The 24,825-nt window shown below is 40.2% G+C and overlaps 3 protein-coding genes and 2 long non-coding RNA genes across 14 annotated transcripts in view; 2 read left to right on the top strand and 3 right to left on the bottom strand.

Annotated features, from left to right (window-relative positions):
- LOC144001672 (mitogen-activated protein kinase kinase kinase kinase 3-like) overlaps window positions 1-5,458 on the bottom strand; it is a 32,725-nt gene extending 27,267 nt beyond the window's left edge. For all 8 annotated transcript variants that reach the window (XM_077496183.1, XM_077496184.1, XM_077496188.1 and 5 more), the window contains exon 1: window positions 5,177-5,458. In XM_077496183.1, coding sequence (XP_077352309.1) covers window positions 5,177-5,275 — 99 coding nt within the window. In that variant the 5' untranslated portion in view covers window positions 5,276-5,458. The remainder of the gene's footprint in view (window positions 1-5,176) is intronic.
- Window positions 1,171-5,790, top strand: LOC144001677 (uncharacterized). Its single transcript, XR_013278543.1, has 3 exons — window positions 1,171-1,283; window positions 1,565-1,705; window positions 5,196-5,790. It is a non-coding gene; the product is annotated as an uncharacterized LOC144001677 (long non-coding RNA).
- Window positions 5,791-7,074: 1,284 nt separating this feature from the next.
- thumpd2 (THUMP domain containing 2) lies at window positions 7,075-10,842 on the bottom strand. 2 transcript variants are annotated; one of them, XM_077496199.1, is made up of 11 exons: window positions 10,463-10,842; window positions 10,108-10,246; window positions 9,776-10,036; window positions 9,223-9,329; window positions 8,673-8,750; window positions 8,526-8,578; window positions 8,343-8,430; window positions 8,102-8,173; window positions 7,889-8,003; window positions 7,689-7,809; window positions 7,075-7,622 (listed from the first exon to the last, which is right to left on the bottom strand). In XM_077496199.1, exons 1-11 carry the CDS (start codon window positions 10,571-10,573, stop codon window positions 7,340-7,342), a joined length of 1,428 nt encoding a protein of 475 aa, XP_077352325.1. In that variant the 5' UTR covers window positions 10,574-10,842; the 3' UTR covers window positions 7,075-7,339. The 2 variants fall into 2 exon arrangements, with proteins under 2 accessions (XP_077352325.1, XP_077352324.1); XM_077496198.1 differs by having other exon boundaries at window positions 9,773-10,036; window positions 10,463-10,830.
- A 3,788-nt stretch (window positions 10,843-14,630) lies between these two features.
- LOC144001752 (uncharacterized) lies at window positions 14,631-21,567 on the top strand. 2 transcript variants are annotated; one of them, XM_077496300.1, is made up of 6 exons: window positions 14,631-15,182; window positions 16,097-16,282; window positions 16,355-16,521; window positions 17,502-17,651; window positions 19,184-19,347; window positions 20,673-21,567. In XM_077496300.1, the coding sequence occupies exons 1-6, from the start codon at window positions 15,003-15,005 to the stop codon at window positions 20,966-20,968; spliced, it is 1,143 nt and encodes a 380-aa protein (XP_077352426.1). In that variant the 5' UTR covers window positions 14,631-15,002; the 3' UTR covers window positions 20,969-21,567. The 2 variants fall into 2 exon arrangements, with proteins under 2 accessions (XP_077352426.1, XP_077352425.1); XM_077496299.1 differs by having other exon boundaries at window positions 16,352-16,521.
- Window positions 20,575-24,215, bottom strand: LOC144001753 (uncharacterized). The gene is made up of 3 exons (XR_013278581.1): window positions 24,120-24,215; window positions 23,884-24,033; window positions 20,575-20,879 (listed from the first exon to the last, which is right to left on the bottom strand). It is a non-coding gene; the product is annotated as an uncharacterized LOC144001753 (long non-coding RNA).
- Between the last annotated feature and the right edge of the window lie 610 nt (window positions 24,216-24,825).

Below are 24,825 nucleotides of genomic sequence, written 5' to 3'. Positions count from 1 at the left end.
TATTGGACGTAGTGTTTGTGTAATCATGTTGCTATCTAACTAAATGACCAACCAACAGACTTACCAATCGCGATTAAAATGGGTTAATTGAATTATGTTTTTGACCAAGCCACAAGGTTCTTCTCAGTATGTAACATACTGAGCATCACCAATCCACTAATGGTTTATATATTAGGGGTATCAAAATGAGTGTTTGAGTTCATTTAAAGGTCCTTTTAACACCACTAACTCGCAATTAATGACCGCGCCCCACCGGGGGAATTCTAGTCGCAACGCAGCAAACACGTCCACGTAAAAATTTAGCAGTAATAAATTTAATAATAATATTTGTGACGACTGGGGTCAAGTTGTGTTCTACAATTTTAAAAATGTGCAGAATTTCACAAGTTAATTCATGTTAAAGATTAGGTAGCTCTTTATATGAAAAGAAAAAGGCACTGATCCGTCACCAATGTCTTACAAATGCAATTATGCCACCTACTGGTCGAAAATTACCTCAATATAAATCAATATCACATTCACACACATTTTACAGTACAATCACAACTTAAAACGACGTGCTTCAGTACCGAAACATGGCACCGTTTTATTTTACGTGAATCGGTGCTCAGAAGTACCGATCCCAATCGATACTTACCACAAAAGTACCGTCTTCGGTACCCATCCCTATTGTACATTTAGAACAGATGTAAAACGTCATGATTTGGATCATGCAGGAGTAATGTTTGGGTCTTGTCTCATGTCTGGAGTCACGCCTGGGTTAAACTATCATGTCTGATAGTTGACTTTATTTGAACTGATGATTTGTCTGAGGCAAATATCTAATGTTTGGTTTTCTTTGAACTGATATAATCGGCTTGTAACTAGGGAATGGCAAGTCTCTTTCATCTCTCGATATGGTTTGGACCAGTCGGCAGCGAATCAGATGGGTCCAGGTCAGTCCGGTCTTCGCTCCTTATATGGGTAGGAGCCAATCCACAGCGAATCAGATCAAGCCATGTCAGTCCTGTTTCAACGACCTATCAGGGTTACCCACATGTCTAGCCTCAACCAATGAGATCGAGTCATTGTTTATTTAAGCTGTTTGAGAAATGTGTTAGTTGCCGGATTATTAATCACTGTTCCTGTGCTAGTTAACAGCCCAAGGGGGCTTGATGTGCAGTCTCTTTGTTTTTTTGTTTTTTGGTTAGCTAAGTTATGTGAATAAATAGTTAAAACCTTATTTGTGTCTTCGCCTTTGGGATCCAACCCTTCAGCACACAACATAAAATCTGCAATTAATCGTGAGTTAACTATTGAAGTCACGAGCTTAATTATGAGGGGGAAAAAAACAAATTAATCGCCTGACACCCCTAGTACATATTAATCACACTGACGTGTCCCAGTAACCAGACAATCTCACACAAAATTCAACCTGCTGTGGTGAAACGCAACAGTTGTCGTGGAAAACAGGAACCGACTGAGACTGAAACTCCCGTCTTTCAACGCTATGGCCTATTATGCTCTGATCCTTTACTCATACGTATGCTAACACTGCATCTAAGAGTGTCAAATGAATTTTCAGGTGACGAGTGTGCTGGTCATGAACTAAAGGCCAGTGTCTGACTGTACTTCCTCAATCCAAAGCTGCACTCATCGTCACCTTGCGGGAACAGGAACGTCATCCTATTCTAACACCGGACTCAACGCCGCATCCTGTTTGATGGTAAATACTTGAGAGGCGCAGCTATTTTGGCACGGCCATCATGCACATGAGTATTGATGAAGGATCGTGAGCAGCAAAGCAAGAGTGCCATTAGTTAGTCAATGGCGTTACCAATCAAGCACAACTAATCAGTCATATCGGAACAACTTCAGCATGTAGAATGTAGTGCTGATTGCAGGAATTCCTAGAAGTACAAATGACGTCACCTTTTTCTAGAGGACGTAAATTTGCTGAAAAGCAGAACATATTCACATTCAAGAGGGGGAACTTGTGAACCTTTGGCTACTTCTTGAAGTAATAGCGCAAAATTCAAAGGCCAGAAAGATTTGACTCTGTTGAAAATTGAGAAAAAAAATTCTGTACAAGTATCTGTTCAGGTTAAAAGTGGACACTAGTATGACAATGATATGATCAATGCAAGGTGCAAGCTCCACAAGGTGCTAACACAACAGCCACTTTGTTAAGGCTTAAAAGCCCCAGATATGTGGGAAAAGGTCACCCGGTATCACCATGCCTCCAGGAATGAGACACAAATTCCAAGCGTCTGAGTACAAAATGCTAATTCTCACTCAGCATACACGTAATTGAGTGGCTCCGTTACACAAACTGGAGACGATCGTGTGTCAGGAGGCTCGTCTTGCTCTGGCACTGGTGCTCCTCTGGGTGCAGTGCAAAAAACAGGAGCAGAAGAAAACACAGCAGTCGGCTTCACACGTTGCTTCCTGCTCAAACATTCCGATCCGTGTCGCAGATTTTTACACAGTGGCGGGAGCCAAATATAGGCATCAATGAGGTTGAGCCAGCAAGCCGCCTGCTGCTTACACAGACGTCCCAGTAATGCAGAGGGGTTTTTGTGTTTGAACTCCATACAAGTGTCAATGGGCTCACCTGTTTTCTGGGTTTGGTCATATGACATTTGCAAGGCAACTGTCCGTCGGCATTGTGACGTCAATTTCAGTAGATAGAAGGTGGCAGTACAGGATAAATGGCAGCCCCAGACATGGATAATAACGGATGGATTTTTCAGCCTGTATAGACTAGTGGGGCATATGGTGCATAATTTTTTGCAAAGAAACTTTTTCACTTGAATAGTGAACGACCTAAGACAAAAATAAATAAATAAATAAAATAATTCAACATTGATTATGGCATGGCCTCCTTGCCCGTACTTAGCACTACACTGCAGCGGTTTGACACATCTACAAATCATCATGTGCATCTGAAAGGAGGGGGAAAAAAAAAAAAAGAAAAAAAAAAAAGATATGTTAACATTTATCTGTCATAGATTGGAATTTATGCATCAAAACAAAATAACTTTTTTTTTTTATATATATACAATTTGGCACTCTGAATCGGTGCACAAACACTCAAATGCTTGTAACCTTGAAAACTTGTTTTTGATGCAGGCTGAAATGTCTTTTCACAATAAAGGCTTATTATTCATGAACATTTGGTGATAATTGTTCAGAGAGTAACTGCGTTCAATACATATGATCTATGATAACAGGTCCAGTGGGGAGAATAACAAGTTTGCCAGAGCCCTAGTAGCTGCAACAAGCCAAGATAAAGCGCCTAAAATTAGAAACACACTTGATCTACTCCAGCAGGGGAGGCATGCAAGATGTGAAACAAAAAAAGAAAGTTGCAAAAATCAGCATAAACTAAGGGGCTATCCTACAAAAAGCCCTGGAAATTTTGCGGTCCTTTTTAGCACGGTGTCGACCACAACAAAAGCATCCTGGAAGTGCACCAAACTTCATCAACGGTGCGAGTGTTTAATGTTTCACAGAGCCGCACTGTGCCAACTCTGTAGTTAAATGGCTAGCGGAATGTCATTTTAAAACAAACAACTGCATACTTGATTAGGAATGCCTTTGCAATCTAATTTGAGTATTATTTGTGGCTGGAGGCATGCACAACTAACTGCACTGTGTGACAACTAGAGCTCTTCCTTTTGACATAACGCTCAACATATCAAAAGAAATATGAGGACTGCAATGGTACCTTGAGATATGAGTCCCGATTTTCAAGATTCTCAAGATACAAGTCGTTATTCGTATCATATTTTGCTTGGATTTGCAAGTGCAAAAAAAATAAAAAATAAAATATTCCGATAGCTTACTGTTAATGCTAACACATAACGAGGAAACACAGGGCTAACTTTTTGAGCAACTCACTGTCATTTATCTTGTGCAAGGAGCTGACATAAGCTGGGAGGACCTGAGATGTCCATGTACAGTATATCCGTCTATTTGTCTTACACTGCGCCAAGTTGGCCAAATCTATTTAATTATTTGATTATGTCATTGTTGTATGTTTTTATGAAATACAATATTTATAGAGTGTTGTTTTTCCAGTTTAAAAAACATTATGAAATGTTTTTGCCGTTTTCCATAGGAGAGGCTAGAACAGATTAATGACATTTGCATTTTGCAATTGGGAAAGCTGGGTTGAGATACGAGTTATTTATTTACATTGTAGAGGCGTAACCTGTAAGGGGACTACCCAAATGAATAATTTACAAGGCATTCTACCATGATTCTCAAATATGGCGCATGATAACACTTTGTCAACAATAGCAATAACAAAGCCGGAAGTTGACATTATTCAATTTCATTTATGTGTCATCACATGGCATTAAAGACCATCAAGTCGCGGGGTCTGCGTCCACAGGCACAGGAGGGCCTTGGATAATTGTTGAAAGCAAAAATAACGGACAAAAATCACAATAATCCAAACCGCCTGCCTATTAATGGTGTAGTTGGCTTCTGTAATAACCCTAATTGAAGAATTTTGCGGTGCTACAAGGTGAAGGCGAGCAGGAGATGATGTTTGCTAATTTTGTTGTTATCATCATAGCTTGGTGTCGAGTTAGCTTCTTGGGGGCTCACGAGTCACGACACCTGACAGCTGGGTGGTCCAACTAACGTTATTTTACCGGCAGCTGTGGTAAAAGGTGAACCGGCTGGTGCATCCCAATGAATAACTAAGTAGCTGTATGAACGCTCGTTGTGATTTTGTGACAATGTTTTCCCCCCTACGAAGCAACCGGGTTAGCATCTCGATGCTAACACAAATCGATTGAATCCATTTTCGGACAGCTCGCTTTGCACATATCTGCTATCCTCTGCTGTTTTCATCAGACGCAAGTTAACTAATACAAGCTTTGGAAAAGTTGCAGAAGCTGTCATTCTAACGAAAATAGGCGAATTTAATAAGATGGTGTGTGACAACCGCATCCAGGCTCTAAAGCAGCGGTGCTAGCATTAGCACAATTTGACGCACTTTTAAACGGCCCGCAGCTTCCAGTAGTGACAGTGACAACGTTTGGCCTTCACAAATGTGTGACGTGATTGTTAAAAAACACAATTGTATTCACTTTTAACAGAAGCGCCCAACACATATTGCTGTCCGATAATGGAACCCAGGTTGCACAGCGCTTCTTCCCCGACTCTCGCTGCAGCTTTTTACCTTGTACACATCTCCGTAGGTGCCGCTTCCTATCCTCTGGATCAGCTCGAAATCCTCCTGCGGATTGCGGCGGGACAGGTCGACGCTGGCGTTCATCATGGCCAAGTGCCGCGAAGGGCGCCGGACGACGCGCGCGGTTGACGGACACCGACGACGTTATGTGCGAACGGGGATAATTGTCAGGGAGAAAAACAAAAACAAAAACATATGCCGTCAGAAAATAGCAGCCCGAGCCCACTCCTGCTCCAACATGGCGGCCACTGCGCAAGGAGCATGCGCAGTGGACGTGCCCTCCTCTCCCGTGGAGGCTGGGCAAGGCACTGACATCAACACATACAAAATTAAACATTTTAATCTATGCAACAAAAAATAAATAAGATTATATACAAGAAAACTGCATTTCTTACAATTTTACACTAAATTCCCAATCCTTTATTTCCTCCCTCATAATTAGAGTGTTTCTTTGATTCATGTATTTTATTCATGTAACACTTTTCACATACCTAAAATTCTATCATATGTAGGAAATACGGAATCACATTTCATATTTGCTTTGCATAATCGCCCATGTCAGTGATTGTCAGTGGTACATGGGCTGAGGCTCCCTCCAGTGGTACACAAATAAATCACCGCCAAAGTACAGTTCTGTTGTATTTAACTTTTAAGTTCAACTCGATTTGTTTTCAAGCATTTACAGTATACAGTTTTATTTAACTTGTGTGCAATACGTTTTTATGGGAGGAAAAAAAAGAAAAGAAAAAAGGGGACCTCAATTAAAAAAAATTCTGACAATAATGTTCTGTGCACCACCACTAATCTAAACACGGTCGGTTAGTCTTATTAATATTCCGTTTGTGGAATATGAATTAGGCAGAAAAATCCATCTGTCTATCCATCTCGGAGGGCAAATTGCCATTTGCTGTCACCTGAAAATTTCATCACAGTACCTAAAGGCTCAGGTAACAACCAATCACAGATGACTTGTTTTCTGGGTATGTTCAAGTGACATTTTACAAGCTCAGCCAAAATGGTTGACTTCCTGTTTCCTTTGAAAGCTTTCATTCACATCGGACTATGTTGTCATCGACATGATTGGGTGTATGAGAGGCGTTATCCAAAATACTGCCCTACTCATTTGTTGGTGCGCTGGCATCAAAAATCACAAGTGATTGGCTTAAGAAGAAGTGAATGGAAGCCTGTAAGTAAAACCCAGAGTGTGACCGTGTCTGGCCCCTTCACAGTTTAACTGGGCTAAGCAGGGCTGAACGCTGGCAGATGGCAGCATTGTGATTCAGCTGATGGGGGTCAGTGTGTGAGCACTGCAGCGCAACAAAAGTCCACTCTTGGAAGCGACGCGGTCCGTGGTTTCTTTTAGGTCAAATGCCCCATATATTGAGGTGAGGAAGTTACCCAATTAAATGTACACCACATGCACATGACAATTGTTGGCTACAGTAGAACAGAGACATGATTCAGGTTTGCAAAGGTGCAAAATACTAAATGTCAGGAATATTTGAAAAAATATTTAAAGTTTGGAATGTAGTGGGCCCTGGAAAGTGACCTAGTATGTCCATCATAATAGGATGAAATCTACAGAGATTCTTTTTTTCTTTATACTGTACATGGCGGAGCATTTTGTTGACTTCAACGTCCATTAAAACTGCAGACACAGTAAAGTGATTAGGGAATTGGTAACGAGGTAAATGATTGAAACACAGTGAATACATTGGGAATCATGCACTCATTTCCTGCTGCCTAATCACTATGTAGGGATTTTTATATAGTTAAATGACAAATAGATTTGAACCAATCATTGTTATGACATAATTAAATACGATTCTCTGTGTTAAATACTATAGAGGTGGGTGGAGTAGGAAAAAAAATACAGTACACAAAAGTGGTGTTACTAGTTTAGAATATTGACTTAAGTACAGTTGTACAGTTCTAGCACCCTAATGCAGTTTAATTTTCCCAAGGCATGTTTTGGCCCTTAAATGTTGAAAATCCACACTACTGGTCAGATGAGGGGGCACATAATATACGAGTGAACCGAGTCAATATGTGGAGGTCTTCCAGATCATGGAAATCCGAAAAGGTTAAACCACCCTGCTTTTGTCTATTTAATACAACTCACTCTAGGAGAAAATGCCCAACACTGATAAATTAAACATGTGTTTTTATATATTTATGTAGAAGTCCATCTATGGTGCCTAAGCTGAGTCTCAGAGTGGTCTGGTGCTTCAGAAAGGAGAGAGGGGGGCGTGGCTCGGTCATTAGCCCCATTGGAGGCTCATTTCTCTGGATAGGAATTGATGTGACATCCTGGGCTCCTTGCTGGTTTGCGGATTCTTGTGTTCCCGTTTGAGGCTGTGTGAGGATTTTTTTCAGGAGACACGACAGCTGAGGACTGAGGAGGAGCACCAAGTTTCCACCAACACGGAGGACTCTGCAAACACAGCACTGTGAAATTGCAGGTTTTGTTACCAATCAGCCGGTCTCAGGTTCAACAGACCTCTCCATCTCGGCGAGGATGAGCGGCATAGTGGCGGCCATGTCGGTTTTGGTGCCAAACTTCCTGCCGAATGGCAGGTCACAGACCACCGCGTCCACGCTCTCACTCGGTAGAGGCATATCTGACAAAGGACACAGTTGGAATACTTTGAGAAACACATTGCTGATAATTTTTGTGATCATTTTGACCAGATAACTCACTAGTAGAAGAAGCTTTTAGTAGGTGCATCCTGTCTCCCAGCTCCGCAAATGCAACATTCTCACTGGCCTTGTGCAGCTGTCTGTCATCAACATCCAAACCCAGGAAATAAGCAAGCTGAAATTCCAATTCAGAGAAAAAACACTTACATGATATTATTATATTCTTTTAATCAAAACTGTGGACAATGTACACTCTAATAAATAATTAGTGACCTTGTGTTCCTGTGCTGCCTCTATTAAGATGGTCCCCACGCCGCACATTGGATCAAGAACAAGGAAACCTGACTGGGAAACAGCACACACAGAGATGAAATAACCTTTATAGTAAAGTTTAAAAAAAGTATGATACCATATTTTAAAATCATCATCAATTCAAATAATGATCACAAAATAAGTGAATGTTTTACTAAATATTAAAGTAGCAGAATGCCAGGCTATAATAATTCCGAAATACCTGAATATGAGCCAGTTCGGCCATAGCCCAGGCAACTGTGGACCTCAGTCCTGTCGTTTTGATGTAGCACCGATTAGCAAGCGGTAACCTGAAGGAAACAAACAACACTTGAAATCTAAAATCAAAACATTCATCAATGCATACAGGGTCTCTTTTTTTGGTGTCAATTCAGTGAGTGCTAACCTGGTGAGCGGTATCCCGAGCAGGCAATGATCATCCCTCAAGTATACGGTAATCTGCGAGTCAAACATAAGCAGCTCTAACCATTATACAAATAAATACAACACAATTGGAATAATACTAATTATACCAAAATAAAGTCTAGTTTACCTCAATCTGTGGGTTCCTCAAATCAACTTTCCAGCCTAACTTCCCACTCAGACTGGCTCCCAACACTTTACTCACCTCCTTTCAATATAAAGAAGTGGTAAATAGGGTACAACAGTATTATTTAATAAATATACACATATGTTACAAATATTTGGATGAATTCCATAGTAAGAGTTTGCCAAAGTAAAAGTCCTGCGTTTCGCCAGAAATGTCTGCTTTGAACCAAAATGGCCGACTACCATTTTCATTCCGCCTGTTATTATAGACATGTCCAACCAAATTCATATGACTGGGTGAAAATGGTTGTGGGGTAATTTTTTCCAAACTCCAACCTTCCAAAACATACATTTTCACCTGGACATTACACACACTTGTAACTTACAATTACAATTAAAAAGTAAGGTCACCCCTTAGATTTTCAATGGGGTTTTAGGTCTGGGGCTTTGGCAGGGCCATTCCAAAATCTGTTTGCAAGTGAAGCCATCCTATGGCATTTTTACAGTGATTACATTCATGTTTTTGACTAGGAAAAAAAGTGACATGACCATACCTGAACGCTAAGGCGGCGGGACAGAGACCCAGAACACTTGCAGCTGATCCGAAAGGAAAGCGGGACAGAAGAATGCTGGTTATCCTGTGGTGCTGTTTTATCCTGGTCTGAATATAAAAGTAAACATAAAATAAAATAAAATAAAATGTCAGACTCTAAGATGCTACTAACTAAAAAACAGGGATACACTTTTGATGTGTCGGTACATATACGGTAATTAAAAAAAATAAAAATAAAAAATCTAGATTTTTTCAGGTCACAAAAAAAAAAATAAAAAAAATAAAAAATAAAAAAATAAGATATTGCCAGGTCAATTTGACCCATAACATGTAAGTAAGGGTAAATGATATATAAGAAATGTTTTAACTGTCAGGGTATATTAAATACTGAACATTGTCCTGGCCGTGAAAAAAAAGACAAAATGGGGAAGAATTGTCACAATTTTTGATGGGTCAAGACACACACGGTCACAATGACCCGTGAACATTTTTGAAGTACCCAAGAAACAAATGCAACAGGAAGGTTACTAAATCAATTCTGCATAAATTACCACGGTTTTCCGCAGTAACGTCGTCTCTCGTGTTGACATACTCGTCATCTCCGCCGTCCATCTTTCTCCTTTTCTTCATAATTTGGAAATCACCTCCAATTTCTTCCCCAAAAACCTCCTCCTCTTCATTCCTCTGCTCCTCACGCTCACTCTCCTTCTTCTTGTCTGATACCACCCCCTGCAGGCGCCTCCATGTCATTTCAGCACCGGTCCACTGTTGCAGGTCACCAATCAGGGTGGACTTCAGTACAGAGGCAACTTTGGCTATGAACACAGCATACAAAACGATCAAATCAAGCATTATCTATCTTACGATTTTAATTCGTTGTGGCTACCGCGGTTGGCGTGAGCAGGCAGCTTGAGAGATGAGTCTCGCTTCATCAACAAGAAGAGTCTTTCAACGGACTTCAACTGTTTCACTCGGTTGATATGCACGGAGGAGCTGAACAACACTTTGCCCTGCAACTGCTCAATCTGCAAAACAAGGATGAGTGTGGCAACGACTAAGCTGTCATAATACACATAGTTTTCCTAATTTACTACAAAATGAAAATGCAATACAGAATGTAATTATAATTTAGTTTCTTTCCTTATTTATACTGTATTAAAGTAATCATTTATAAAAAAAATCGTTTATTAAAAAAAACATACATAAATAAAAAAACTTTTAACGTAGGAGTCACCACTCACGTCGTGAGCCGCCAGCTTCCGCGTCACCTCGTCGACTACAAACTGGTCCATCCCGTAACCGGCCGTGCAAAAGTAGCGAATTCGACTCACTTCGTTGCTTATGTTGACCATTGTGCTCACTGTAAAGTCTTATGTGGCGATAAAAGAGAGGAAAAAGCTCATATTTAGCCCTCATAAACCGCCATGTTGGCTGGGTTGTTTATATCGGAAGCGGAAATACGTCATCAAGATGCACTGCATTTTCTACTCCAGGAGGGGTCGCTTTTGAACAACACGTAGAATTTCCATGTATCAGTACTTGTACAGTAAACTGTCTCCAATTTTCTCATTCTTTTCTTATTGACATTACTTTATTCATTAAAATAAAAATCAGCTTTCAAACTAACCTTTCCCCACTTAGAGGCTGACTTTTTTTTGGCACATTGACTTATAAGTAGACTATAATTTGTTCTCTGTGCACTTTCTATACTTTTAGTGCATTTGTTACAGCTTTCGTGTAATGTGTTAGGCATATTTTAATATCTTGTTTAAATGAAATATAGTATTGGTTTAAAAACAACACACCACATATTCTTACTCTTTCATTGCTTGGCCTGACAATGTGGTGTCTCACCGAGAAAATATAGAAAAACATTTAATAGGTAAATTCCTTTTTTTATTGGTTGAATAGAGTGTGAGCGCTCATAAACACACAGACACACACAAGCCTCAACCTAATTTCAAGCCATTTCACTGTAGTGACTTGACTAAAAAGGGCTGATGCACTAACAGGCACACTCATGAACGTGGCCTTTTTAAATGGCATTTCCCCTTTAGGCCTCGCTTCGGGACTAAAGTGACCCAGGGGACAGTTAAAAATGTCAAGGGATCTAAATGGAAGGTCAGGTCGCCCTGCTTTCACTCATTTTAAATTATGTTGTATTATATTATAATCTGGGTGTCATAAACTCAGTTATGAGGATCTGGCATCAAATCACAGCGCCAGCCTACTTTGACTTCCTACCACATATCAAAAACATGCATGTAAGGTTCACTGAAACAGCAGCTCATGTGCGCCTGTGATGCTCACCCAAGAACAAAATGAGGACAAAACATATAAAAAAATGGATGAATATTACATTATAAGATTCAGCCTTACCTGACCCTGAAGCAATGGGGCAGATTGCTGGGTCACCACCACTTCAGATTGGACGCTTGTTTGCCGTAATGAAATGTATTGACGTGCCTCAAAACAACATCGTACGTTTTAATAAACCTTAAAAAAAATCAATACAAGCGTGTGGGTCACTGAGTTTAGAAAATGTCAGTGGAGTTTTTACAGTTCTCGATGACTCATTATATAATTGATTTTTTCCCCCCTTTATTTTCTGGCCATGAGGGAAAAAAAACATATGACTGCAAATACTAAGCACTGTATTATTAAATTAGAAAAATACATCAAATGCTTAATGTATGCCTTCAATTTTGTGGCATTATAACCCTTTATGTAACCGCTTTTTGAAAACAAACAGTAGAGCAACATATATACATCAGGCATATATTCTTTATCTTTGTGATGGCCGACCAATATTAGCACAGTTTACCGTACTAAAAAGTGGCCGTTAAGTGGAATACATCTGTATGTCTTACTGCCCCCAGGTGATTGGAAAGATTAAAAAAATAATAATAATAATAATTAAAAAAAAAAAAAAAAAAAAAAAAAGCCCTCTACACCAGTTTCAACTATCAACATGACATCGGGTGGACATAACAGTACACATGAAAAAGTCTCAATAACCAGTGGCTGAAATTAAAGAGGAGGTCAGCCATTTTGAGTTAAAGCAACCATTTTGGAAAAATTTCAGGGCTTGTAATTCGACAACTCTTGGTGGGAAACTTGCTGAAATGGGCCCCATACAACTCTATATGCATGCACCATTTTCGCATTTGCAGTATAACAGCGTGCGAACGTCTCGTCGCTACGCTAACATATAGCGATAACAAAACAATTTACTAAATTAAAATATACTCATAATTATGCACTTGTAGTCTATACATTATTTTCTGTCAACCCTGGCAAGGATGAAGCAAGTTTAGCGCTAAGCAATATGTCAGCCAGTGACACGGCATCCATTTTGTGTGTCCACTTAGCAGCAGCGGGGCTAACTACGCCAAATGGCAGCAGCAGAAAAGCAGAATTGATATTGGCGTTCTGCACGGGCACGTCACATATCACAGCCCGCTGAAAGCTGTTGCGTGGGCAACGTCACAAAGAAAAGCTGAGCAGTAAGAGAGCCATTCATCTTGTTTTAAATGTACATGCAGAGAGGCTTTCAGGGTCGTTATAATCACCATCCATCTCACAGGCGCACATGACATGTTTTAAGGCCCTTAATGTGACTCTGAAAGGCAGCGAAATTATAATGCAACCTGCATAATTTCACAGGAGATGGATGTGAGGGCCATTTTTTAATCGAATTGCTTGATTTCACATTGGAATATGGTTCTATTTTTCCTGCTATACATCTGAAAGTTTAAGACATGATTTCAAACTACCTGATGAAATTAACTCTCTTGTTATGTACGTTTCTCAGAAACTGCAAAAATGTTACCCAAAAGTGTCATATAGATACAAAAACACCTAGAAAACATTATAGCCTCAATTGTTTACAATCTGTGTGTTTGTGTGTGGAGGAAATATGAAACTCACAAGGTCCAATGAGTTCAAAATCCCCGCAAGACAACTTAAGAGGTCGGTTTGAGGCTAAAACCTTGTTTTCTTGTCTTAATCTTTCCCCAAATGTTCCGACTTGGCTCACCTCATAAGTAAGAATTGGGATTAACGTGTCTGGCCTCCACTTTATCATTTTCCTTTTGCTCTATCGTCTTCTTCCAATCTCTACCTTACTTTCCCTTTTCTCCCTCATGATCTTTTTATTAGCTTCCTCACAACGGGCTCCTCTCATCTTCAAACGAGACCTTTACAGAAAAGGAAGGCGGAGTCTTGAGTATATGAATGAGTCCGTCTATTTGTTGAGAGATGACTGCACATGTATGTGTGTGTGACATAAGCTGTTTGAAATATTCATCACTGCGGGAGGAGTGTGAAGTATGTCAGCTGTGAGTCAGCAACTGTGCACACACAAAAACAACACACCTCAATACTCGCAAGTGAACGGGGGAGAAGCATTGTTCGAAAGCTGTGCACGATGGCATGAAGAAGGAGTGGAAACATGTCTTTGCCCAAAAAGAATCATTTGCACCTGTTGGCTGGTGCAAGGTGTAGGCTAATAATTCGGAGATGCACTTTGAATTACAAATTGTAATTATTTGCATAATAAGTGATTTGAATCAATTTTGTGACACGCTTGCTGTTTGTTCTTAGCTCTCCTTGCAGAAACTATTCAATCGTTAGTGTTTGGACTGAGAAAAGTAATAGCACACCTGCCTCAAAAGAGCAGTACATTTTGTCCTTTGATCTGCAAATTGGCTGGAAAATGGGCATGCAGTTAAATGCAATTAAACAAAAACAGCCTTATTCTTGTCACAAAGAAACTCTCCAATTTCAGTCACAATAAATAGTTGGACTGAGAAAAGTAAGAGCACACCCATCTCAAAAGAACTGTCCATTTTGTCCTTTGATAAGTGCAAATTAGCTGAAAAATGGACATGCAGTTAAGTGCTATTAAGCAAAAACAACCGTACTCTATTCCTGTCACAAAAAAGAAAAAAGAAAAAAAACTCCAATATTTCAGTTGCAATAAGTTGTAGCTGGACTGAGAAAAGTAAAAGCGCACCTGTCTCAAAAGAGCAGCACATTTTGTCCTGAGTGTGAATTATTAAGAAATGGGCATCCTATTAATTGCTGGTCATGATAGAGAAATAAGCACGCAGGAAGCTTGAAAAAACACCCTGCTGGCTGTAACTCGAGCTGCAGTCGAGAGGCGTATCACTCCACCGAGCCCTTGTCCCAGATAACAAAGAACATCTCCAACGCTACCTAAATTCCCACACCCCTTTGCCCCATATTGAATCTAGTAAGGGAAGAAAAAAACACGACCACCAAGGCCGCTCTCTGTTCCATTTAGCTAAATAAAAAGCCCTTGGCCTATTTGTCAGTTTGTAGCTATTACTTCCAATCCCATGGTGCCTCTGGCTTCTTCTGCTCCTTTAGCATAAAGAGGATTAGTTTAAATTGCATCCACTTAAAAAGATAGCACTTGAAGATAAGTGTTTAAAAAACGACTTTACTCTTTAAAGGTTTGACATCCTAAGGGGTCAGCAGGCTTTCGGGGGTCAGGGGCTTGAAAGAGCCCTCTCTTCCCAGCTTGCCGACAGGTCCTGCTCCCCATGGCTAGGGGGAGGTCTACATTTACAGGTCAGCAAAGTTCTACTGCAATCTTGTCTTAGAGGAAGTCTACTGCAGCAGGAAGAGGAAGTGGGAAAGGGAGCTGGGAACAGACCGTCTGGAAACAACACACACAAGAGCTGAAATGTGACAGTAATGCTGCATTCTTTTGTGAATTGTTAGCTTAGCATCTTAGCTGCTAAAGACGTCAACATGGGCCAGCTGCTGTCATCAGAAGAGGAGCTCGCTGGGGTGAAACGTGCCATTGGTAACCTTTTGTACCGGACCATGCTAGAGGGTGGAGCTGTACCCGACCTTGGAGTAGTGCACCCCCTGCTGTTAACCAATCACAACGAAGAGCCTGGGGCTCGCCTCCAGGCGCAACTACTGCAGGTTAATGCCACATTATATCACAGTATATCATCACAGCGCCATCAAAACCATGTAAATATTCTCCTGACTGTTAGTGGGCAATGATTAGACATTTAGTAACGGCTGCGAGGCAATGTTATGACATCACTGCTGTTTATTTTTAATGTACTCACACAAAATGTCCGGTATTTTGTGGATTAAGAGTTTGGGCAGAGAAAATTAATACAACAGTTTAAAACATAAAGATAAAAGATAATAATTATGGGCGGCACGGTAGTCGAGTGGTTAGCGCGTCCGCTTCCCAGTTCTGAGGTCTCCGGTTCGAGTCCAGGCTCGGATCTTCCTGGGTGGAGTTTGCATGTTCTCCCTGTGCCCGCGTGGGTCTTCTCCGGGTACTCCGGTCTCCTCCCACATTCCAAAGACATGCATGGCAGGTTAATTGGGTGCTCTGAATTGTCCCTAGGTGTGCGTGTGAGTGTGGATGGTTGTTCGTCTCTGTGTGCCCTGCGATTGGCTGGCAACCAGTCCAGGGTGGCCCCCGTCTACTGCCCAGAGCCAGCTGAGATAGGCGCCAGCACCCCCCGCGACCCTTGTGAGGAATAAGCGGTCAAGAAAATGGATGGATGGATGGATGGATGGATAATAATAATGAGAGATACCATATAAAACATAATAGATAATATGATAATAAAAAAAAATTGAAAAAGACATTTCTTCAAAATATGGTGAAAGTGCTAACAAAACAAGTATCAATGTCAGAGTGTTGTATGACTCTTTAAGCACGCACTCCATATTTCAATAAAACAGTGCAACAATACATATGGACAGCTATTACAACAATATTCACAGCCATATATTCTTTATCCTCTGAGAAAATCAGTGCTGCAGCTCACTAAGCAGTTATCACCGTCTTCTTGTTGCCTTGCCTGTCCCAGCTGCAGGGTGACATTGGCAACAGGGCCCCCTCCTATCTAAAGGATTTGATTGGACGACTGTCATCATTCTCAGACGAGCCCCGTGTGGCCGGGCTGGTGGGACTGGCCGTTACCATGGTAATGGACCTGCTTATCATGTCCTCGTCTGGGGCGAAAAAGAAGGCGACCGGTTCATCATCGGGCCAGGTTAACGCTTGTCGCGATATATGATCATGGGACTCTTTGTATAGAAGTAAAATGATACATCATCACCAGCAGAGAGTGCGGGAGCTCCAAGAAGTCATGGAGGAGTACTTGAAACGCTGCAGGATCAACCTGGCCGATAAAACCCGACTCATTCAGGACTCTCTGAGAATGGAAGCACAGCTCAGCCTTGTACTGACCCAGCTGAAGATCTGCCTGGTGGGCGGAGACTGCGACTCACAGTGAGTGGAAAATTGTGATGGTATCACACTCATGTCAGAAGAAGTACTGATTCAATTCTTTCCTTTAAGTAAAAGTAAATAAGGTAGACTCTGTAAAGTGAATTCAGAGGTTTGTTTCTAAATACGTTTTCGACATGTTTGAAGATAATTGTTGCTAATAGATGGTGTTATTATCCCAGAAACACTTCATGCCGGCTTTCAGTTTCTCAGTCTGGTTACTAATTGATTGGCTACACTCCGTTTTCTGCCCAAATTCACAGTCATGACCTTGGAGTCATTAGTCAACCCATTTCGAAAACCTTTAAATATTCAGTTCAGTACTCTTCTTCAGAAACACAGATTTGTATAGATAAAAAATATCTTACTTGGATATCTGTCAGGTTATGCCGTGGAACTATATTCTATTTAATATACATCAAGTCAGAAATGTTATATTATTGATTAGTGGAACGGCAGCTAATTCCCACTATGCTAACTGCTACGTATCTAGCCTTGATGCTAACGTTAGGCAAAGTGTTGTTTTACTTAAAGTAAGCCAAGCCATCTACTCTCCCAAGTCATTAAATGAATCGGGCTCAGTTTTATTTCTGCTTTTCTTTGCACAGTTAATTTGAGAGAGATGTTCGAATTGTATGGTTGGAAAAAGCACCAGGCAAACTGCCTGTTTGGTGGATTAGCAACCAGTGCCGCACATGTAGGCTACACACTGTCCTGTGCCTTGTCCCGCGGTGAACATCAGGAGAACCAAGTGGAGTGTGAAAAGGGCTTTATAAGACCCCAACATGTCAGCAGTATTGGACTTTTTTTTTTTTTTCACTCACTATTTATGTCACCTACAAGACTGCAAATGTCTGTTTTTAAATGGGCAGTAAAAACAAGACTTACGAAACGCATTTAAGTACAGGTAATGAATAATTTTTGTACTTTGTAGTTCCCACTACTGGTTCCTGTTGTACTTACGCACTTTGGACCTCCTCCAGGTCTTTGAGGTTCTGGGCTAGCGGATCAGCGTTCCACACCCAAATGTTGATTCACCTGGCTGTCCTGGAGGGGCGGGAGGAACCCCTGTCGGCGAGGGCAGTGCTGCAGCAATACAAGGAGGACCTGGTACAGATTACATCCGCTTACAGGTACAACAGCCTAAGAACATCAATATATGGGCAAACCTATTGGGAAATGCTAATTTACCATTTTTTACGAAATGAATTGAGGGCTACAACAGAAACCTTTAGTGGCACTTAATAGCATTTCTGTTTCTCAAAGAACTTGTATTCAATGTAAGGGCAAAATGTGCAGCTCTTTTGACACAGGTGTGCTCCTACTTTTCTCAGTTGTTATGCCTATCAGTATGAAAATTGCGGATGTTTTTCTGCGAGGTGAGGAAAAAAACAAATCATGACAAAAAGCCCTTGAGCAGAATGTCTATTTTTCAAAATATTTGCACAAAGATGCAGCTCTTTGACACAGGTGTACTATTACTTTTCTCAATTTATTCAATCAAAATAGTGGATGTTTTCTACGGAGAGAGCAAAATACAGACCTTTATCGGAATTTTATAACATTTCCGTTGAGCAACAAATTTATGCTTGATCAAAGGACAAAAAAAGCAGCTCTTTTAAGACGGGTGTACTATTACTTTTCTCAGCTTAAACACTCGTTGGTGCCAAAACAATAGATTTTTTTTTACTTTATTATGAATGTGGAAATGAAAAGATCGGTGATGACAATGAGACCTTCAAAAGCATTTAAAAGCTGGTCTGTGTGTCAACAAAACTAGCACTCAAAGGATGAAATAGGCAGCAATTTTGATCCGGGTGCATTATTTTTCCTTTTCTCAGTCCAAATACTTATTGTGTGAAAATAGTGGAGGATTTTTGCGAAGACAGGAAAATATAGTCGAGAGAAAACTTTAACAGCACGTAATAGCATGTCTGTTTCTGAACGAACTGACATGCAATCAAAGGACAAAATATGCAGCTGTTTGGAGACGAGTGCGCTATTATTTATCCCAGTCTACACACTGTGACTCGTTTAGTGTTTTTCGACTACTCACAGTGTGAAGTCTGCACGCATATTAAAAACAAATACTGACGGCTGTGCTGTCAAACTGCAAATAAATATCACATAAAAAATAATAATAAATCACCTAAAGAAGTTAAGAGCTGTCTATTGCTAGACGAGCCGCGAATGCAAAGTGTCTGGATTGCTTTTAAGTTAGACAGGAAGCGTCTGCGTAGAAAAATAAAAGCTATTTTAAATGAGATGTCAGACAATCATTAAGCAACTCATATCTGTCATTCACAGTTGAATAAAGACTTTTATGGAAAGCCATTTGATCATTTATTAAGATCCTCGACATCCAGCTTATGTTGTCCTTACTACTAAGACAATTCAGATCACTCGTCTTTCGAGTGACGTTTTTTCAAGTCCTTGTGCCATGTTTGGTTTACTAGTAAAATATCGAAGACGCCCTTTCCATAGAAAGTGTGAAGTTGTACACGGGCTCCCTCTAGTGGTACGTAAAAGAATCACTGACATCACTTGTATTTATCTTTTAAGTGCAATCCATTTTTTCAGGCGATACTCAGTGTGAAAAAAAAAATAATTGAGACTCACTGGACCGTACAATTTTTCCTGTCATGTTCTAATGTGACTTTTGTAGGCGTTATAAGTGCAGTACAGTGTGCGTGGTGAAATGTCGAGGAGGTCAGCCCGCGTTGTCATGTGAGCTGCAGGACGAAGGATCCATGACGGGGCTGACGGTGAGCGACAGGGAGACGGGAAAAAGCGTCAGTGTCACACTCGCCGCCCTGGAAGCAGCGATAGGTAATGTTTTCTGCTCAGAATTGTATGTAACTAATAACATTACTAATAATAATTATTAATAAGGGTGTATATAATTAGTGTTTCAGTTAATTAAAAGTTCCCTTAATGCTGCATTTTTATTTTTATTTTTATTTTTTTATTTTTATTTTTTTATTTTATTTTTTTTATTATTTTTTTTTTTTAACGCGATGAATGACCGCCCCTTACTTGGAAAGCCTGTACTGGGAAAATCCAGTAACAACGCAGCAGACACGTCCACATCAAAATATAGCGGTAATAAATTAAATAATAATGCATATATTAGTGGAGACTGGAGTCAAGTTGTATTTTTCAATTTTAAAAATGTGCAGAATTTCACAAGTTACATCATGTTAAAGATTAGACAGCTCTGAAAAGAGAAATGCACTGAGCTGTCACCATTGTCTTACAAATGCAATTATGCCATCTAGTGGCAACAAAATTACTTCAACACAAATCAATTTCACACTCGTTTTTTACAGTTCAGTACATCTTTTTTAATTTTAACTCAGTTTTATGAATTATTATGAAATTACTGTATCAATGACTAAAAGATGCAACCAATATAATTTTTCCGCTTTTACAAGAGAATGAAAACTTAGCATTTTATTGTACAATTTATTGTACATTTAGAACAGATATAAAATTTGTGATTAATCGTGAGGTTAATCATGAGATTAATTACGATTAAAACTTTTAATCGCCTGACATTCCAAATTAATAATAATAATGATGGTATTTCCGAGCAAATGTGTTGTGTTGGAAAAAATAGTTTTAATCAAGTAATTTATACGCTTTTGTATTTACCTTGATTTTCTTTTCTTATGTTTTAGCATAGATTTTCCAATAAGAAATACATAATACATGTTTAATTTATATCGACACTAGACTTGAGTAATGATTCTATAATTTTCAAATAATGTTCATGCGTATGTATTAATAATGAATATTTTAAAATATGTATAATTAATGAAAACTCAGTAAAATTGTTAATATTAATGGAAGCAAAAACCCAAGAAAATATTAACCCACTACAACCTATGCCAAGTTACTGATGCAATACCTTTTCACACCATTCACTTTCCACCAGTCTGTGGCTATTATTGCAAAAATAAAAACATGTTATTTTGTAGTTCACAGAAGTCCTCCACAAAACTTCACTTTCTCCGAATTTACAATGAAACATTTCATAGAACCGCAACTGCACTTTTAGTTTTGATTTCATTTTCCTCTGCAGCCCTTTTAGTCATCAAGCAAGTGGGCTCTCACAACACTTAAACATCATTTGCTGACCTCCATGTTTGCAGCTTCGTCGTTCTCGCTCAACCCGGACCTGATCACCTCGGACCAGTACGCCCGGGCGTATGTGGAGCGGCTGTTTGCCGAAGATGGACCCGTGGAAGAGTTAAGGAACTACTTTGCCATGGCCAGCGACAAGCTGAGAACGCTGAGAACTGGACCACCGGCGTGCCTGACTAGGACTGCCAAAGAAACGGGACCATGTGAAGGACACACTGTAGAAATGCAGGATAAGATGGAGAAACAGGATGATGTCAATGATGAAGAGTTGAAGTTGAGTATTGTAGAGACACAAAATATGTAAAAATAAATTAATTAAAAAAAAGAGCAAATTTGACTTGCCTCAAGTTGTGCGTTTATTACATTCAAATAATAATATGGATTTTTTTTGTTTCATTTAACTCATTTGCTCCCAATAACGTGTAAATACGTTTTTTAATGTAAGTGTCCCAAAGACGTATTTATACGTTTTTGTTTTTTTGTTTTGTTTTTTACGCTAGAGCATACAGAAGGCTTTGATGCAGCCTATCAACTGCAAAGAACGGTTGCAGAAATGGTAGTTATTACACAAACAGCCAGCAGGTGGCAGCAGAGCAAAGGAGATCAACCAGGGTCATGTAGAAAAAAAGCTAAATTACTTACAATTTTAAATAGATTTGTGAAAACTGATGAAACTTAGCTCTCTTCTAATGCTAATTGCTGCAAAACGGAAACAGATAGAAACATACTTTTTTTTTTCCTGATGAAAGAAGAGACATTAATCTTTCTTTTGGTAGGTTCCATGCTTTTATAGCAATAGAACACAATATTCTGTGGGCTTTGCAAAATCAGTCAAAATCCAATAAAACAGCCGGGAGCGAACGGGATTGCTTCTGTGAAAATGGCTGGGAATAAATGAGTTAAATAAAGGCAATGAATGTATACTTTCAATGCTTATAGAGTATTTTCTTTTCACATCTTTTCATCATACAACACTGTATTTATCACCCCTAATAGTGACATTTCCAGCATGTGAAGTCAACGTGACACCTTGTGACATTTGCAGGAAGAGGTTGCCTTAAGTGTCAGTTTGAAACACGCAAACGTGGCTTCCGATGTCAAACCAGGTGCGTGCGTGTCGATTTAGCCGAGTGCGTGTCGAAGTGGAAGATGAGGGGAGGAAAGTCGCGGGATGTCAGCACGCATCCAAAGATGGCAAATGGCGGCGTGCTGTACGGTACAAGTGGGCCCTATAGCTCAGCACTCCGCCAATGAGTCACACCTCACGGCTGCAATTACCGCTCCGCTAATGCCGCCTGATTGCTGTTATTACTCTCTCCTTCCTCGTTTCCGTGCGGGATGGCGGATTACGACGCTCACGCTGTTAAACATGGATGGATGGACGGCTATTTCTTGTCTTCTCAGGTGCTTGTTGTTGCGGTCGCGTCGCCGCGGCAACGAGGAAAAAGCGCCGCTCTAACTCGACAAGGGTTCGCACCGCCGCCCACGGGCCTCTCAGCGGAGAACAAAGTTGTTAATGTAGGAGAGAGACATGGTAGGGGAGAGGGAGAAGGAAATGGATGGAAAGGATAGTTGACAAAGGCGATTGATTGATCGAGGAAAGAAATAGGAAGTAAAATGTAGTAGATAGATGGCTGGAAGGAGGATTTGGTAGCAAAAATCTAAGTGGTACTAGCGGTAAATGAGTTAATCTAGAACCGCTTCAAACAACAATGGACGTATATACATGTAAATGTAGACGATATTGTTGGTTATGATTGAAACGTTCTTGTTTTATGTCATATTTTTGGAAACTGGGCCCACTGTGCAGAGGCTGTGCCACCTTGTTGTGCAGACATTTCACTACTCCGCAGAGTTTTATAGTGCAGCAATGGCAGCACATGGGTGAGTCCTCTCTTATTTCAGATGAAAAGATCCCAAAAACCCGTTTAACTCTTTCACCACCAAAAACGTTAAATAACAATGGAGTAACATCACGATGTATGCCGCCATAAACGTTAAATCAGGTCAACTACGTTTTTTGTTTTTTTTTGTTTTGTTTTTTTAAATCAGTGGGCAGAGCAACATCTAAGTGCAGCGCTGCCTGCTCAATGGGTTGTGGAATCAAGAACAGACACTAACTCTGGCCAGCAGATGGCAGCATTGTATCTCTTTTCAATGGGCTGCTGGTGTATGGAATTCCAATTAAACATGACGGAATCTGATGAAATACAATGTTTTGAAGGATGACGTGAACGATCAAAGCCTTTGTTACATTAAACCTAAGTCACTAAACAAAAAACATTAGTGTCACCGCCGGGCACTATTATTCTGATCGTTCGCATCACTGCGCGGCACGCTGCATACAGCTGGCGTAATTCTAACTTCGAAAAGACAGACAACTTGTGCGCGTCTATCGCCCCACTATTTGAGAAGCACTGCTCTAATACAAGTAGATGTGAGTGTGCGTTCTCAATTGTGGCGAAAGTATCAGCGGACCGGCGAGGTCCGAGACTTCTCGTTATTGATTTAGAAGCCTGCTGGCTCCGCTCAACTCATTTCACTTTAGCAGAATTAACTCGCAGCCACTTGGAACAGCCTCTAAAGAGACAATCAATCAGACTGAGCACACGATTTGTCAAACGCTCATTGTTCCTGCCACCGACGAGTTCAAACGGCGAAAGATTAAATTCTCCTTTTATTTTTCACCTCACTGCTACTTGTGTTTCATCACATGTAATCATCTAAAATGCTTAAAATGCCATCATTTACGTGCGCTAGCAACACACGCTGGATGCGGGGCAGAGTTCAGGCTCTGGTATTTGCCTGACATTTCATTCTAATCTGCTCGTGTGTGTACGTGTTTATGTGAGAAACAGCTGCTTGTACATGGCCACACACACACGCTTCATCCGTTGGATGATGTTTAAACCAGGTTGGACACAGTATTTGGGTCTGTAATCACGCCTAAAATACACAAATCTTTGCTCGCAGTGCATAGATTTTGCGGCTAAATGCCAGAGGATCCTCCCTGCCTCTGTCAGTATCTGTCGATCTGAGTCGGAGGACTACAGCTCGAGTTCTTGTAGTTGTTGTCCCACGGCTAAACTGTGCAACGATGACTTTGAATTTGTATAATTACCAAAGCATTGAAAAAAAATAAAAATCTTTGGTCACTACAGTAACACTTTCATACTACTTCTCCTCTAAAATAGCTGAATGGTTTTGGAGAGTTTGTACCTGACAGAAATCCACATCAAACTGACATGTGGAGCAGTTCCCTGTAGACCGGAGGTGGTGGTGCTGGTGGTGTTTCTATTAAAAAGTCTGCTCACAGGTCTGACACATATTGTGATTCCAGCCTCGTTCTGAGGGCAGAATAAAGATCGACTGGAGAGACAAGGAAATGTATTGTGAGCCAGATTCACGTCTAGACAGTAGAGTGACGCATAGGATGAGTTTTGTCTTCCTCTTACCGCCACGGAGAGCAGGCGTCACAAAGTGTATCGTTTGAAGTGTCAGCAAAGCTCCTGCAGAGAGAACAGAGGAAGAAAACAATCAGCAGTATGTGAAGTTTGTGGACCAGCCACGGCATTGTTTGTGTTACGTTAGCACTTAGATACGCATTTTATATATCCAGTGGCGTAGCAAAATTCCCTATAGGGGCCCCAAGCAAGAAGGGATGGGGTGCCCCAGTGGCCATTTGGAGTATATACATATTGTTTTATTTTAAAATTGCACAACTGCATCTTCAATAAACAATCACCATTTAAAAACAAAATGCCTTACTGTACATGGTCGTAAAAAAAGGCTTACTATATATTAGGGGTGTGAATTGCCTAGTACCTGACGATTCGATTCGTATCACGATTCACAGGTCACAATTCGATTCGATACCGATTAATCCCGATACGAATTTATAAGTCGATTGTTGCGATTTTTTTCATTCAAATTTAGAAAATACTAATCAGTAAGCTTGTAGAGTGTAAGATTTATATGAAAATGTATTATTTATTTATCTGAAATGTCAGTCTTATAGAGGTTGTAATCTGTTTCATGTTTGAACAGCATTAAAATAAAACATTAAGGCTTAATGTTCCGTTCATATAACATTCTTCCATGCTCAAGGTGTGAATCCTAAAAAAAAAAAAAAAAAAAAAAAAAAAAAAAAATCGATTCTGC

Source organism: Festucalex cinctus, chromosome 14 (genome assembly GCF_051991245.1).
Source record: "Festucalex cinctus isolate MCC-2025b chromosome 14, RoL_Fcin_1.0, whole genome shotgun sequence".
Taxonomy (NCBI): domain Eukaryota; kingdom Metazoa; phylum Chordata; class Actinopteri; order Syngnathiformes; family Syngnathidae; genus Festucalex; species Festucalex cinctus.
The sequence above is the reverse complement of the archived record's forward strand: the minus strand, read 5'-3'. Positions and strand labels throughout refer to the sequence as shown.

Excerpts from the sequence above, each read along its gene's own strand:
- thumpd2 (XM_077496198.1), bottom strand. The coding sequence starts at position 10,573 with ATGGTCAACATAAGCAACGAAGTGAGTCGAATTCGCTACTTTTGCACG. Across the intron at positions 8,431-8,525 it reads CTCGGGATACCGCTCACCAG|GTTACCGCTTGCTAATCGGT; the intron begins GTTAGCACTCAC and ends TGTTTCCTTCAG. Across the intron at positions 8,174-8,342 it reads CCGAACTGGCTCATATTCAG|TCAGGTTTCCTTGTTCTTGA; the intron begins GTATTTCGGAAT and ends GCTGTTTCCCAG.
- LOC144001752 (XM_077496299.1), top strand. The coding sequence starts at position 15,003 with ATGGGCCAGCTGCTGTCATCAGAAGAGGAGCTCGCTGGGGTGAAACGT. Across the intron at positions 16,522-17,501 it reads GGCGGAGACTGCGACTCACA|GTCTTTGAGGTTCTGGGCTA; the intron begins GTGAGTGGAAAA and ends GACCTCCTCCAG. Across the intron at positions 17,652-19,183 it reads CAGATTACATCCGCTTACAG|GCGTTATAAGTGCAGTACAG; the intron begins GTACAACAGCCT and ends TGACTTTTGTAG.